The 13,289-nt window shown below is 56.7% G+C and overlaps 5 protein-coding genes across 6 annotated transcripts; 3 read left to right on the top strand and 2 right to left on the bottom strand.

Moving 5' to 3' along the window:
* The first annotated feature begins 22 nt into the window (after positions 1-22).
* H257_06119 lies at positions 23-6,589 on the top strand. Of its 2 annotated transcripts, XM_009831231.1 has the most exons (15): positions 23-649; positions 707-811; positions 875-1,129; positions 1,190-1,329; positions 1,381-1,798; positions 1,867-1,978; positions 2,025-2,145; positions 2,204-2,576; positions 2,644-3,814; positions 3,869-4,668; positions 4,723-4,826; positions 4,884-4,981; positions 5,089-5,643; positions 5,692-5,909; positions 5,971-6,589. In XM_009831231.1, exons 1-15 carry the CDS (start codon positions 56-58, stop codon positions 6,475-6,477), a joined length of 5,571 nt encoding a protein of 1,856 aa, XP_009829533.1. In that variant the 5' UTR covers positions 23-55; the 3' UTR covers positions 6,478-6,589. The 2 variants fall into 2 exon arrangements, with proteins under 2 accessions (XP_009829533.1, XP_009829534.1); XM_009831232.1 differs by lacking the exons at positions 23-649; positions 707-811; positions 875-1,129; positions 1,190-1,329 and having other exon boundaries at positions 1,339-1,798.
* H257_06117 (hypothetical protein) lies at positions 6,583-10,248 on the bottom strand. Its single transcript, XM_009831229.1, has 3 exons — positions 7,847-10,248; positions 7,394-7,765; positions 6,583-7,332 (listed from the first exon to the last, which is right to left on the bottom strand). The coding sequence occupies exons 1-3, from the start codon at positions 10,223-10,225 to the stop codon at positions 7,105-7,107; spliced, it is 2,979 nt and encodes a 992-aa protein (XP_009829531.1). The 5' UTR covers positions 10,226-10,248; the 3' UTR covers positions 6,583-7,104.
* Positions 6,725-7,014, top strand: H257_06118 (hypothetical protein; the record flags this gene model as incomplete). The annotated part of the gene is made up of 2 exons (XM_009831230.1): positions 6,725-6,877; positions 6,943-7,014. The coding sequence occupies 2 exons, from the start codon at positions 6,725-6,727 to the stop codon at positions 7,012-7,014; spliced, it is 225 nt and encodes a 74-aa protein (XP_009829532.1).
* A 104-nt stretch (positions 10,249-10,352) lies between the features above and the next one.
* Positions 10,353-11,726, top strand: H257_06116 (hypothetical protein). Its single transcript, XM_009831228.1, has 5 exons — positions 10,353-10,507; positions 10,556-10,631; positions 10,692-10,787; positions 10,834-11,216; positions 11,304-11,726. Exons 1-5 carry the CDS (start codon positions 10,365-10,367, stop codon positions 11,410-11,412), a joined length of 807 nt encoding a protein of 268 aa, XP_009829530.1. The 5' UTR covers positions 10,353-10,364; the 3' UTR covers positions 11,413-11,726.
* Positions 11,409-13,235, bottom strand: H257_06115 (hypothetical protein; the record flags this gene model as incomplete). The annotated part of the gene is made up of 4 exons (XM_009831227.1): positions 11,409-11,645; positions 11,720-12,085; positions 12,145-12,932; positions 12,992-13,235. The coding sequence occupies 4 exons, from the start codon at positions 13,233-13,235 to the stop codon at positions 11,409-11,411; spliced, it is 1,635 nt and encodes a 544-aa protein (XP_009829529.1).
* Positions 13,236-13,289: the final 54 nt, after the last annotated feature.

Genomic DNA, 13,289 nt, shown 5'->3' with positions numbered 1-13,289 from the left:
GTCAGGATATTATCCGGATTTCGCCAAGGGGCACAACAAGGATCCGACGATCGAAATGAGGCAGTGGCTGCTGCTGCTCGTCCCGTCGGTCGGCGTCGTATCGTCCATGCGAGTCCACCGCACTTGGACCACACAGCCATGGTGCGACAGTGTCGTGTCACCAGTGTGGCCCTTTGCTTACCAGAAGGACCCCGCGCAAACCGTGGAATACGCGGGTCGTGTCAACTCCAACGCCCAAGACATGCGCCACGTTTGCTCCAGCTTTGGCGTCCAAAGCAAATGCCACATGTGTCAGAACGACGCCTTTCAGATCCAAGGCGTGGATTGGTCGGTCTTGCCCGTCAACATTCCCACGGTCACCGACACTCCATTCGTCGTGTCGACTGCGGTGCCCACGCATCGCTACGATTATGGTCATCCCAACGTCAGCCACGTCTGTGTGCTACTCTCTGGTGCCGACTGCCTGACACCGTCCTCGACCACCAGCTACGCAACTTGCACAACGCGATGTTGGGGCTACCAAGCCGGTCCGTTAACTAGACAGCCAGACGTGGACGATGCGACCGACAGATGGGACTTTGCAAGCCAACCGTCGACGGCTCAAGGGCAAGTCACCACCGTGGCTGGTTCTGGCCAGCCCGGGTTTCAGGTAAAGGCAAAATGCTGCGTTTGCAAGTTCCAAGTGCAACTATGGCTTGTCACGTAGGACGGCCCCGTGGCGTCGGCCCAGTTTTCGTTCCCGCGAGGAGTTGCTGTGGATAGCCAACGCAACGTGTATGTAGCGGACACAAACAACCATCGCATCCGACTGGTATGTGTTTGATTTGAGGTGTATTATCAAACACGGAGGAGCACACTGCTATATGGTTGATAGATTCGTAGCGCTACCCAAGACGTAGTGACGATCGCAGGCGACGGCGTGCGGGGGTCCATAGACGGACCCATCGGCGCCGCGCGGTTCTCATTTCCCACGGGCATCGCCGTTCTGGAGTCTGGCGGCAGTGTCGTCAAGATATACGTGGCCGACACGGGCAACCACCGGATTCGGGTAATCGATCTGCAATCGCAACGCGTGTTGTGTTTGGGAGGGCGGTGTGGCAACGGTACCGAGACTGCGACATTGGCACAAGTAAGTGTCTACCAGCACTCAAATAAGGAACTAATCATGAAGAACGAAATATGACTACAGTCGATTGCATCGCCGCAGCCAGGTCTGGCCGATGGCAGCCCCAACAATTCCACGTTTGATAGCCCCATGGGCATCGCTGTGACCCCCCAAGGCATTGTATTTGTCGCAGACACTGGCAACCACGTGATCCGCCGCGTTGGGTTTGTATATGAAAACTGAATTATGATGGATTGATGTTATATTGTGTGCAGAGTGGACGGCACCACGACCACATTGGCCGGTAATGTCATCCTGCAATCCAATCCCATGCTAGGATGCGCCCCGCCCTGTGTGATGGGGGTCGCCGGCTTTCGCGACGGAAATTTGACATATGCCCAATTCAACCACCCCACCGACATCACCCTCGGTCCGACCAATACTCTGATCATTGCCGATGACCATCGCGTCAGGCGCATCGTCTACGGCTCAGCGACAGTGCAAGGCATCGCTTCGTCCGACCGCGTGGTGACTGTAGCCGGTGTAGGGCCGTTTGTGGCTGGTGAGACAGATGGAAAGGCGGACGAAGCGTCGCTCCATGTCACAGGAGTGGCCATGGCTACAGATGAGCGCGTGTATGTAACCAGCTCGATCTCGTCCCACATTCGAACAGTCACGCCATCAGCGTTGGTGGTACGTGGTGGGCGATTGGAAACGAAATCTGTTGCCTCTAACCGTTGCACATGGTGTCCATGACGCAGATGGAGCGGATTACGTGCTCGACTCGGGGGTTTGAAATCCTGAGTCCATCGGGGTGTGGGTCGTACGATCCTCCATTGGGCGCCATGGATCAAAAAGTGTCGCCGGCCGTGGGTACGGATTCTCCCTACCACGAAATGCCCCACTCAATGTAGTTTAGGAAACGTTTACTACAACGCCGTTCGCCGCAACGTGTCGAGTTACGAAGGAGGCAAGAACATCTTGGGTCGCACAGTCCAGTCGTGTACGGGATCCCCCCCCATCGACCCCCTCGTCACAGGGTTTGTGATATATATATCCTTGCACTATGGCAGTTCTTCTCATGGCCACCCATTGTAGCTCAACTAGCGTGACTATGTACGACTCAACTGGCCGAGTGATCCGATCTGTGTGGCAGGACGTCGATGTTGGCACTTCGATCACGGTGCAATGTCCCGCCAACTGCAACAGCGGTACCCCCCAAGTGTTTGGCACGTCCATGTACACGGACTCGTCCCAGATTTGCTACGCGGCTATTCATGCTGGTTTGATGACATCCAGTGCTTCGGCCCTGCTCACGCTCACACTGGAGGCCAACACATTGTACGACTCGTTGGCTATTCGAACAGGGTCCACCGCCAACGGTGTCACGTCCGCCACGATGCCGTCCGCGCAGGCTGCCGCCCGACTCTTCTCCCTGGAGATAACCCCCTTGACCAGGCGATTCGTGCAGGTAATACTGCATGACGTCGTGCCTTAACTCGTTTCAACTGGTACAAACTAATGACACGTCGAACTAGACTGTTGCCGGGGCACCGGTGTCCCTCCTCGAATCCCCGCGCGGGTATCGAGACGGCGCCCCGCCACTGTTTGCGAAATTCCAAGGACCAACCGGCATCGACGTGTTTGAAACTCCATCAAGCACGAACCTCGTGATTGTTGCCGACACTACCAACCACCGGATTCGCGGACTCACGGCCGCATGTTCCAAGATCTGTGAGAACCAAGGCCAATGCATCAGTGCCGAAACGTGTGCGTGTGCGCCGGGGTGGCGCGGGGACGACTGCACCATCCCCGTCTGTACCCCGGGGCTATGCGGAGATCGACAGCTCTGCGTCGCGCCCGACACATGTGCGTGTGTTCCAGGCTACATGTCGTTTCCAGCATGCGATGTCCCTCTCTGCGTCCAAGCTTGTGTCCACGGCAGCTGCGGATTTCCCGATACGTGTGTGTGTGCGTCAGGCTGGTTTGATGCTAATTGCACCACGCCAGTGTGTAGTCAAACTTGCGGCAACTCTGGGAATTGCACTGGTCCGAATACGTGCACGTGTACACCAGAGTGGCAAGGCACGGACTGCCGCACCCCAGTGTGCCATCAAATATGCGCCAACGGCGGGGTCTGTGTTGCACCCAACACATGCCTGTGTCCGACCGGGTGGAGCGGCCACGATTGCGCCATCCCCGTGTGCATCCAGGGCTCGTTTGTCGCGCACCCCAGCGGGTACCAGTACGGCCTCTTCCGTCCGTTCAGTTGGGATGTGTACGCGCCGTGTGAATTCGACGCGTGGTGCCAGGCCACCATGGGCTTTGATTGCGCGAAACGGCCGTCGACGTTGCTGCAACCGAAGTGCAAGTTGCTGGAGCTCCGGGCGACAGCCCTGAGTCATTACTCGTACGCGGTGGAACACGCCATCGGGAGCACCCCTTTCCGGCGGTACTCCACAGCGACCCCGTACGGGCAAGACAGGGTCAACTTGACATATCCAGGCGCGCCAGTTCTCATCCCTGGGTTGTTCACGACACCGCCGTACACGGCCACAGTTGATCGCATTCTCGCGTCCGTGGAAAGGCGGCGCATGACACAGGGAGTATACGTGTGTGCCAACCAAGGCAACTGCACCGCGCCAGACATTTGCGTTTGTGCCCAAGGCTGGAGTGGATTTGACTGCCGTACCCCTGTATGCACTCAAGGTACTAAAGTCGTCCCTCTGCGCGATATCGAATTTTCAGCGTCACAATATGTAGGGTATTACACGCCGACACAACCGACGTTCGTGTCGGCCGAGCCACTGGAAAGCAAACACTTCAACCATCCGCCCTCAAATGGCAACCCAGCGTACCCCCAAACTGTGGAAACGCTGTCTTGGGATCATTACACTGTCGCAACCGTATCCCAAGGCAACACTCGGTTCTTGTCGCAGGGGTTTGAGGCCCAGGGGGGCTATGCGTGTTCGTCGCGCAGCCTCACGCAGTTTGAAAAACCCGCGACGTTGGATTCCCCGGCCCACTACTGGAACTTTGCCAATTATTTCTCGCAGTACATGAACGATTCCATGTACTGGCCGCCGCTCTACGCAAAGTCGCCGCCATTGTGGGACAACACCCAAGACGGATATCGCCGCGCCGGCATTTGGTCGTACCAGTCCCCTGCGCAGTGGCAAAAAGGAACGTGTTTGGTCGAGTTTGTCCGAACGTGTCCGCTTCCGTCGTCCCCCACTGTCTCCGTCGACCCCGACTCGACCTACCGCCCCATCGTGCGCTACTCGGCGGTGAATGCCTCGTCCATCCAGTCGTTCGACGGCTGCGTCGACTACGTCCGTCGTGGCTGCTTCAATAATGGCACGTGCGTCGCGCCAGACACATGTCTCTGTGCGACGGGGTGGACGGGCACCGACTGCTCCGTCCCCATTTGTGTTGTTCCTTGTGTCCATGGCGCCTGCACCTTGCCCAACCGATGCACGTGCGATTTGGGCTGGACGGGGGTCGTGTGCTCGGTGGCGATATGCGCGCAAGATTGCCGCAACGGCGGCCGCTGTGTCGCTCCAGTACGAAACTCTTTCATGCGGACGATGGTATGAGGATCGATCTACTGCTTGTAGGACACGTGTGAGTGCCCGACATGGGCTAGCGCGTGGCGGAACGGCCGGCGCAACGGCGGTACTCCCATCTTTCTCCTTCCCGACGGATCGCCCCAGTTGACGGGGTACTACTGCCTCGTGGTTTGAGTACATATCCATGTCCTAAACTGCATAACATGTAGATGGACGGGATACGACTGCAATACCCCCATCTGCACCCAAGCCCAGCGATTCCTCTTGAATGCTGTTCGAGACACCCCCACGTTTGTCGCGATGCGAGGTATATATACAGTATGTTTATTTGGTCGATGCATTTCGCCAGAGTTGTGCTTTTGATGATACTTTTCAACGGCTACGCTTTATGGCTTCGTTGTGTGTGGCGTTCAGGCGACTTGCACAAGACGCCATGCGTCCACTTACGCTGTCCGCAGTATGACATTGAGCTCACATCCAACGATGGTACGTCCTTCCAATCCGGATGCGCGCCGGGTATTCCGTACCCCAACCCCGTCTTTACCGGCCCGTCGACGCTGAACCAGGCCAACTGGGACGCGTACAACGACACGGCCACGACTGGGCGGCAGTCCGACGCGGCGCTTTGCAGGGTGCTGCGGTGGCAGCAAGGCGAGTTTTCCAATCGCGTCGTCCGTCTGAACCACCCGGGGGTCGCCCGGGGCGAAGGCGTGTACGAGTGCTACAACAAGGGCTCGTGTGTCCGGCCAGACGTGTGCAGCTGTGCGGATGGGTACACGGGTTTTGACTGCCAACTGCCGCTGTGCCGGTACACGACGCCTGCGGGGGATGTGACGGGGTGTCAGCACCACGGCATTTGCATCTCCAAAGACACGTGCGAGTGCATTCAAACCCAGTCGGTGCTGTATCAGAAGTACCCGTTGGCGCCTCGAGGCAACACGGGATGGGCTGGGTCCAGTTGCTCCATGGGTTCGTACAAACAGAGGTCGTTGCTCCGAAACTGACTATAGTACGTAGCCATTTGTGTCCAAGGGTTCTACGACGCGCAATGCCATGGCCAAGCCCCCGTGGGCCACGAAGGCTGCTATCGCTGCGCCAACGGTGGCATGTGTGTGGCGCCGGATCTGTGTCAATGCGCCGATGGCTGGACCGGCTACGACTGCAACCAGCCCGTGTGCAAAGTCAAAGTCACGCCGGAGATCCGTGCCCAGCTGTTTACCGTGGATGAAACCAAGGTCGACGACATGCATGCTCGTTCCCAACTTCAATCATGTCACTTGTTATTACTGTATGTAGGTTCTGGCCTTTGAGAACGACCCGTGCGGCACCCAAGGGGGTCGGTGGGGGAAAGAAGTGGTCAATGGCGCTGAGATGGGCCAAGGCAATTGCACGTTGCCGTACCTGTGTACGTGTTTGTGTCGAGTCCGGTACGACTACGCCGAATGCAAAAAATCTGGCGAGTTCTGCTTGAAACCATGGTACGATGTGTTTGGCCGTGCGATTCCTCCGGGGTACATCTTCGGCACCAAGCATTGCTCGAGTGGCTTCCAAGGACTGGAGGATAGCAAAGGACGATTCCAATCGTGCCATCTGCAGATCTACGAGCCGACGGGTTTTCAGCGGTACACGGCATCATTTGTGGCGTTCATGACCATCGCGTGCATACTGTTCATGGTGTCATTCTACTGCATTCGAAGAAACCTCAAGCGGCGCAATCTGCGCCTCAAGGCCGAACGGCGCCGGTCGAGGCGAGAATCCGAGGAAAACCCGGTCAACCCAGAATTCGCATTTGGGCATCAATAACAACAAACATTCTGCTTGACGGCGATTGGGCAGTCGATTTGTGACAAGTACGATATTGATACCAATGGTATCAATATTAATATAATCCATACTATTGATTTTAGTAGGAGTGTGCCATATTATTAATCGTGTTGTTGAAACCGCCAAGAAAAGGCAGGGCGACCAAGCAGACAGAGAGAGCGACCAAGCAGAGAGAGAGAGCGACCAAGCAAGCGAGCGACGCCATCATCACACTTCTGAAGTTGAAATGCTATCGGCGTCCCTCGGCGCGAAATCCATCTTGCGCCTCCTGCCGTTCGTTGATGTCACGATACCTCAAGGTTGTGACGAACCTGTCGTTGACGCCACGCATGCCAAGAAGAAGCAGCTGTCGTTTGCCGATGAACATGGCATTGCCTTGGTATATGCATGTCGCCGTGTCATGCAGTTGTACTACATGGCCAACTAAAGTGTTTGACGGCTTAGGTACAACGACACGTGTTTGATGTTTCGCACCCATGGAAGGACGCGTCCAGTTCCCTGCACTCTAGACTTTGAGGTCGCCCCACCACCACCACCTCCACACCCATCGCCATGGTGTCCTCAACCCCATAAACACCACTGCTTGGCACATTCGATCCACTTAAGTTAATGATATTTCTTCCTTGTCGCCTTCTTCTCATGTCGATCGGGGAGCCCAACGTGGTACTCGTTCAACGACAACTTCTGGGTCAGAATGCATCGGAGGAGCAATTCCGGGGTGTAGCATTGCGTACGATCGACTCGTTTGAGGATCTTTTGAATCGACGGCGCCGCCGCCGCTTCCACGGACGTGATCACTATAGTGTCTGGTCCAACGTCCGCGGCTGCCTGCATCTAGCCACCGATCATGAAACCAACCCCAAGCTTGTGGTTTATCGTCCATATATCATCTTACCTGGCCACCTGCACACACAATGATGCGCTCGAGGTCCTGCGGCGGCGGAAGTACCGTCTTGTGGCGGGTAACGAAGAACGCTCGGCCGGCCAGCAGCCTCTGGCGTTGGACCCGCGAGTGGTCGTACATGGTGGCCTGCAACGAACACCCCCACCGCGCCTCTTTGGCCGGATCGGACAGGCAAAACGGCACTTCGGGGGCCGCGCGGCCCAGCTTGGCCGACGCATGGAGCCACTCTTCGTCCAAAATGTGATCGCAGCTGGAAATACCGCAGAGGATCTTGACCGTGCGCTTGAGCACCCCCGACGGCGCGACGATGTGCGTGGCGCGGCCTACGTCGTCCTCATACTCGGCGTGGCGGATCGCTGCAATCTATGTACGTACCTCAACAGCGTCATGCATTATTATATCCCATGCACAATATATATATGGACAGCTTCTCATTGTACATACCTTGGAGAACAAGCTGGTGGGATCATCAAACCCTGACAAGGCAATGCGAATGCTCGTGGCGTCGTCGTCGTCCGACGGTTTCGATGCAAATGGGACGTCGCGCAGGAATTGGAGAGCGCCGCCTTCCATCTCTTGCGTCGATGGCGGCAACTCCGACGGAACCCCATCGGACAAGTCGGTTGCGTTGGACGAGGTGGCGACTTTGGCAGTGTGTTGCAGGCCCAGTGCAGTACAAGCATTGGTGGGTGACTTGGTTGTGCGTCGGCTAGTCTTCTTATGTGGTTTCGACGGGCGCCGTGTCGCAGGTACATGGGATATGGTGCCTTCTACTTCTGCAGCAGCGAATGGCGGTGCAGGTACTTCAGGTGTGATCACACTGGAAGCAATGGCCGTATGATGTCGAGTAGCAAGGCACGGAATAGCCTTGCCGCCTTCCTTATCTTGCGGAATCGAAACCTGCGACGTCGTGTCGTCCACCGAGTCGCAGGCAAACGCTATCGCACGCTTCGACGGCGGCGAAGCCTCTTGGGCTAAACAATTCACGAGTCGACTCTTGTGGTCGACAGCGTCGGGGGTTTCCGCACAAATAGATGTATCATCCACTCCGCCACTCAACCTCTCGTCCCCCTGCCGAGTTGGCGACGGCGAGTGGATCTGCGCAAACGACCGCTTCCGGGGGTTCTTGGCGCACAACATCGAGTCCAAGCTTGCACTGTCACCATCATCATCACCGCTTTCAATTTCAGTGTCGGACGTGGGCAATCGGTCCATGTCGTCGATCTCAAGCATGCGAGCAGCTGGCTTCAAGCCAGTCGTTTCAGGCACTGGTGTTGGCTTGTTAGCTTGGTCATTGCTCGTGATTTCACTTGTGGACTTTGATTCATGCTTTCCACCTTCCGACGACGTAGCCATGGTCGTGTGGGATGATGTGACCATGGATGAAGGATGGGAGGGCGAGTAATACAAGTCTTGGCTTTCGTCTGACGCACCGACGACGTCCGCTTTCAGTTGCTGGAGCAGCTCCACCCATTCCTGTCGAACCGACGGGTCCACGGGAGCGAGAAGGAGCCGCCGCTGCGACATGGACGGTTGGCCGTCGTCGCCGCCGTCATCTGGCGTGATTTCCACTTCAAATGGAGAAGCAGCGTGCACATGCAAGACGGCAGCGGCGGACGACGACGACGGCGTGTCGTGCACTGTAACGTGCTCGCCCAGAATGTACCCGCCAAACTCACACGTCGAGAGCGACGTGATCCGGCCGTAGAGAACCATGTCCCGCATCAAGTACACCTGATGCAAACGCGGCGGCACGGCGGCGGACGGTGCCGACAGATCCATCAACCACATCGCAGCAGACGCGACGAGGTCGTGGTTGGCCGTGTCGGTGTCGGCTACGAGCCACGACTTGGGAAATTGCTGCATCGACGCCAGCAACGCGTGCAGATCGAAAGAAAAGACCGACTGGAATCGGGCGGTAAAGCACGAGGCCAGGGAAACCAGCCATGCGCGACAGGCATCCGTCGAAGCAAAGGTGACGTGGCACGCGGTGGTGGCGCCGAGGACGACGCACATCGCAGAGTCTGTAGCGTGTACGATCGAGATGGGAGACGTGTCCGCGAGAAGGGTGAGCAGAATGGAGCCTTCATGAACACTCTGAGCGACCAACACACCTTCGAAGAGAAACATGGTGGCATCTACGAACTGGCCCTGCGCGTTGGCGACTTGGACAGGTGCCGCCACATCCACGAGAACTCGATTCGTCCACTCGACATGAGGCACTTTGTTCTCGATGTCCAGACGCTGAACAAGGCGAAGATGCATGGACTCAAACGCTTGATGCATCCCGCTGTCCAACAAAGCAAGCGCTGCTGACACTGCGGCGACGTCGGAGGAAATGGAGTGCAGTCCATGAAGACATCGCGTGCATGCGTCCAAGGCTGTCAAGGGACTCTTCAATACATCCACAAGATCGGACGGAGTCGTGTGCTGGGCTGTGGCCCGCGCTGCTGTCTGGAATTGCATGGCATATGCTTGGTGGATGGCAGCGATGTGCGGAACGGCTTCAACGAGGATCGTTAAGACACGGTGAGGTCGCAGCGTGGGGTCCACGCTGCGCACGAAACGTATCCTGCGCAGAAGGGATCGATGGGTTTCGAGTAGTAGCGGGAAGAACGACCAGCACGCCAAGTACACGCCTTCCACGAGCTCGTTCGATGTGGGACTGGACATTGCCTTGTGCAGGCGCGTTTCTTCACGGAACGCTCGGTTGCATGCGAGTTCCAAACCCTTCACGACAGCTTCCTCGCGGATCTCCAGGGCGTCAACATGCTGTAATACTGACCTTGTATCCTCATGCGAGGCGGTGGGCGTCGCGGGCATGCGGAAATTTGCCGCCGAAGCGCAAGATTTGACAGTGAAGTAAAACGCAAGGCAACCGTATTTCAAACTAAATTCGGCCTATTTTCATCGAAATGAGTTTTCATTCAGGAAAGGTCCTAGTCCAACAATTTCAACAAATATGACAACCACTACGCCGCCAGCGCCACCGGCGGCGATCCAGTTCATCGTTCGCAAGGGCAAGTGGTCATTTTGTTGCGCCATTCAAAGCGACGCACAAGCGCTAGCCGACCTAGCCAGTCATGCCTTTGTCTCACAGCTCACGTACATATCACTACTATCCGCACATCCTATTGTTGATGTGTCGAGTAGGTCGGGCGACATCCAAGTAACCAAGCGAGTGAGTCTAAGCGAGCTACAAGGGATCGTCGCAACGTCCGTGTCCAATGTATACAAGTCACTCGAAGGTCGACCGACCACTGCCTCACGCGTGCGTTATTTCATGTAGATTCCTGAGTTCTTTGTCTCTCCCGCTCCTGGTGCAACGCTGGAAGATGCCGCGGGGTTCGCCCAATTCCGCCACTACCTTGCCAGTCATGACAGGGTACACGACCTGTAGAATCCGCCCCTTCTCACGCTCTCTTGTGTAGGCGGGCGTGGCGACTCTGACCGGCGACTTTTGGCTCATCTTCCTTCCAGACGTCGACGACCGCCGACTCAAGTGCCTAGTCGTTCAGCGCGCATCCTCTCCACCCCCATCAACGGACCCTCCTCCGTCCTTGACGTCGCCAGGAGTAGAGACATCGCCCCCCCAACTCGAATCCCCTTCGTCCGCTACTTGTACTAGCCACGATGAAACAACAGAGCCCACAGGCGAAGTCAGCACCGACAGTCTGAAAGAGGAAGTTGGCGCTGTGTCTGTCTTAACCGATGCAAGTCTCGTTGACGAGGGTACGCCGCCCCAGGAGGACAAGAGCAACCCCGCCGCACCTTCACCCCAAGCCATCGACACGACCGAGTGGCACGACCTGCTGTACGTAATCCTGTGTTGATCCTGTCACATCCTTGGATGATCCTGGCGGTGGATTCACTTGATTTGCATGACCATTCTCTTGCGTAGCCGCATCCACCACAGCTTTCACGCCGCGCTGTACATCATCCACGGCCGAAGGGTCGACATCAAGATGCCACGGCCATCAAAGAATCGCAAACGTGTTAAGCTCCGCTAACGTTTTCCTCGTTGGATGGTTGGTTGTTGCTGGCTACTGGTATGCTCCACGACGACATGCGTCGTCGTCAAGTCGAGGCTCTGCTGCAAAACCCCAGACAAAACCAGCTCCGTCGTGTACTTGGTGGCGTTCGCCAGCGGTCCGAGTTGCTTTTGCACCGACTTCACCGCCAGTGCCTCGGCAGATGCAATCACAATCACATTGTCCACTGGTTTGGTCGACGTCGAGAGTACCTACGTACAAACAACTCCCATGTGTCCATACCTTCCTTCCTTCCGCAGCAACAGCAGCAGCATGAACGACGTACCTCTCCCCCGGCGCACTCGATGATCTTGGCCAGATCGGATGGCGCCGGCAAGATGCTCTTGTGCCGCACAATGTAAAACACGCGACCGCGGAGCAGCAGGTGTCTGTTCGTGTGGTCGTACATCGTGGCCTTCAACTCAAACGACCATTGGGCTTGCTTGGCCAGGTCCAGCAGGCAGTAGGGCACTTCTGGCGCGGGTCGGCCCAGCTTGGCGGACGCCGCCAGCCACTTCTCGTCCACAATGTGCAGGCACGTTGAGATGCCACAGAGCATCTTGACCGTCCGTTTCAGTTGGTTCGAAGGCGCCACCAAGTGCGTGCCCCGTGTCACATCTTGCTCAAACGCAGCTCCTTGAATCGCGTGGATCTAGAAGTCCCAATGAAGCAATAATTGAGGGGGATTCACAGGAGGACCAACGGACCTACCTGGTGCATGAGGGGAGCGGGGTCCAACCCCGTAAGCACAATGCGTACGCCACTGATCGATGGCGGCGGATCCTTGTTGGCTTCGAGAGAGGTTGCCGTGTCTAAGCAGGGAATGGAGGATGACAATGTGGCAGCTCGTCTCGATTTGCCGGCCCGCGCCCGACCCACAGTTGACGGCGCACCCGTTTGGACTTGGCGGCGGCGCCGGCGTGGTGGGGATGGGACGTGGGGCTCGTGGTCTGCTGTGGAGGATGGCGATGCATTTCGCTTGTTGCGTCGTCGTGACACGACGATGTCGTTGGAAATGGGTGGTGGTGGTGGAAATGGATCTGAGGGTTCTGTGATGGGTGGCTGTGGTGGCTCCGTGAGATGGGAATGTTCAAGGCGTAGGCGCTTTCGGGGTGACGGGCTGCGGACCGGCTTTAAAGTCGTCATGGTTGTATTGTAGACGTTGTCGAAATAGCGCTCGATGTGGACAGGAGTGTCGACTGCATGTGTGACGACGTATGTGGGGATGTCGTTGTCTTCCAATTCGGTATCATCGTCGGCAGTGTCTGTCGACGTAGATAATGCAACGGGGTGTTCAGGAACATGTGCCGAAGCTTCCGTCGTCGAGGCAGCATTCGGGATCGCCCCATCCACAGGGCCATCAAACGTCGGATGTGGCTGATCCAAGGTCGAGTCGCCGATTGTCCATAGATCTTCCGATTCGTTGGAGCTGTCTCCATCTCCAACGTAATTCTCGTGAGGCACCAACGGCAGCTCCACTTCGGCCAACTGCATTTGATCTACGTCGTGAGAGCACATGAGCATCGCCATGACATGGAATCGTAAGGTGATCGAGTACTTTTATTCGGCTGATGTCCTGGAGAGCCCACTTCCTGCGATATGACGTTTGAACAGAAGAGGATCTGCGTCTCATCTTCGTCATACGTACAAAGCGGCAACGCTCTAGGTGGACTCGCCACTTGCAGGGGAGGAACTTGTTCTGCAAAGTGTTTCTTCCACTGGCTTGGGGTGTTCTGAGACCCGGCGTCCGTCCCTGCAACCGTGTCGGCAAGAGTATCATCGCCATCGTCATCGTTGTCCATTCTGTTGCAATCAAAATTCCAAACTAAACTTGGTCATAATAGTTCAAGTTGTTT

This window comes from Aphanomyces astaci (assembly GCF_000520075.1).
Source record: "Aphanomyces astaci strain APO3 unplaced genomic scaffold supercont1.12, whole genome shotgun sequence".
NCBI lineage: Eukaryota > Oomycota > Saprolegniomycetes > Saprolegniales > Verrucalvaceae > Aphanomyces > Aphanomyces astaci.
The sequence above is the reverse complement of the archived record's forward strand: the minus strand, read 5'-3'. Positions and strand labels throughout refer to the sequence as shown.

Coding starts and splice junctions, on each gene's coding strand:
- H257_06119 (XM_009831231.1), top strand. CDS start 56: ATGAGGCAGTGGCTGCTGCTGCTCGTCCCGTCGGTCGGCGTCGTATCG. Junction 3,815..3,868: donor TACCCCTGTATGCACTCAAG/GTACTAAAGTCG, acceptor CACAATATGTAG/GGTATTACACGCCGACACAA. Junction 5,910..5,970: donor TTACCGTGGATGAAACCAAG/GTCGACGACATG, acceptor TACTGTATGTAG/GTTCTGGCCTTTGAGAACGA.
- H257_06117 (XM_009831229.1), bottom strand. CDS start 10,225: ATGCCCGCGACGCCCACCGCCTCGCATGAGGATACAAGGTCAGTATTA. Junction 7,766..7,846: donor CCACCAGCTTGTTCTCCAAG/GTATGTACAATG, acceptor GTACGTACATAG/ATTGCAGCGATCCGCCACGC. Junction 7,333..7,393: donor TTGTGTGTGCAGGTGGCCAG/GTAAGATGATAT, acceptor ATCGGTGGCTAG/ATGCAGGCAGCCGCGGACGT.
- H257_06116 (XM_009831228.1), top strand. CDS start 10,365: ATGACAACCACTACGCCGCCAGCGCCACCGGCGGCGATCCAGTTCATC. Junction 10,632..10,691: donor TCGCAACGTCCGTGTCCAAT/GTATACAAGTCA, acceptor TATTTCATGTAG/ATTCCTGAGTTCTTTGTCTC. Junction 11,217..11,303: donor ACCGAGTGGCACGACCTGCT/GTACGTAATCCT, acceptor TCTCTTGCGTAG/CCGCATCCACCACAGCTTTC.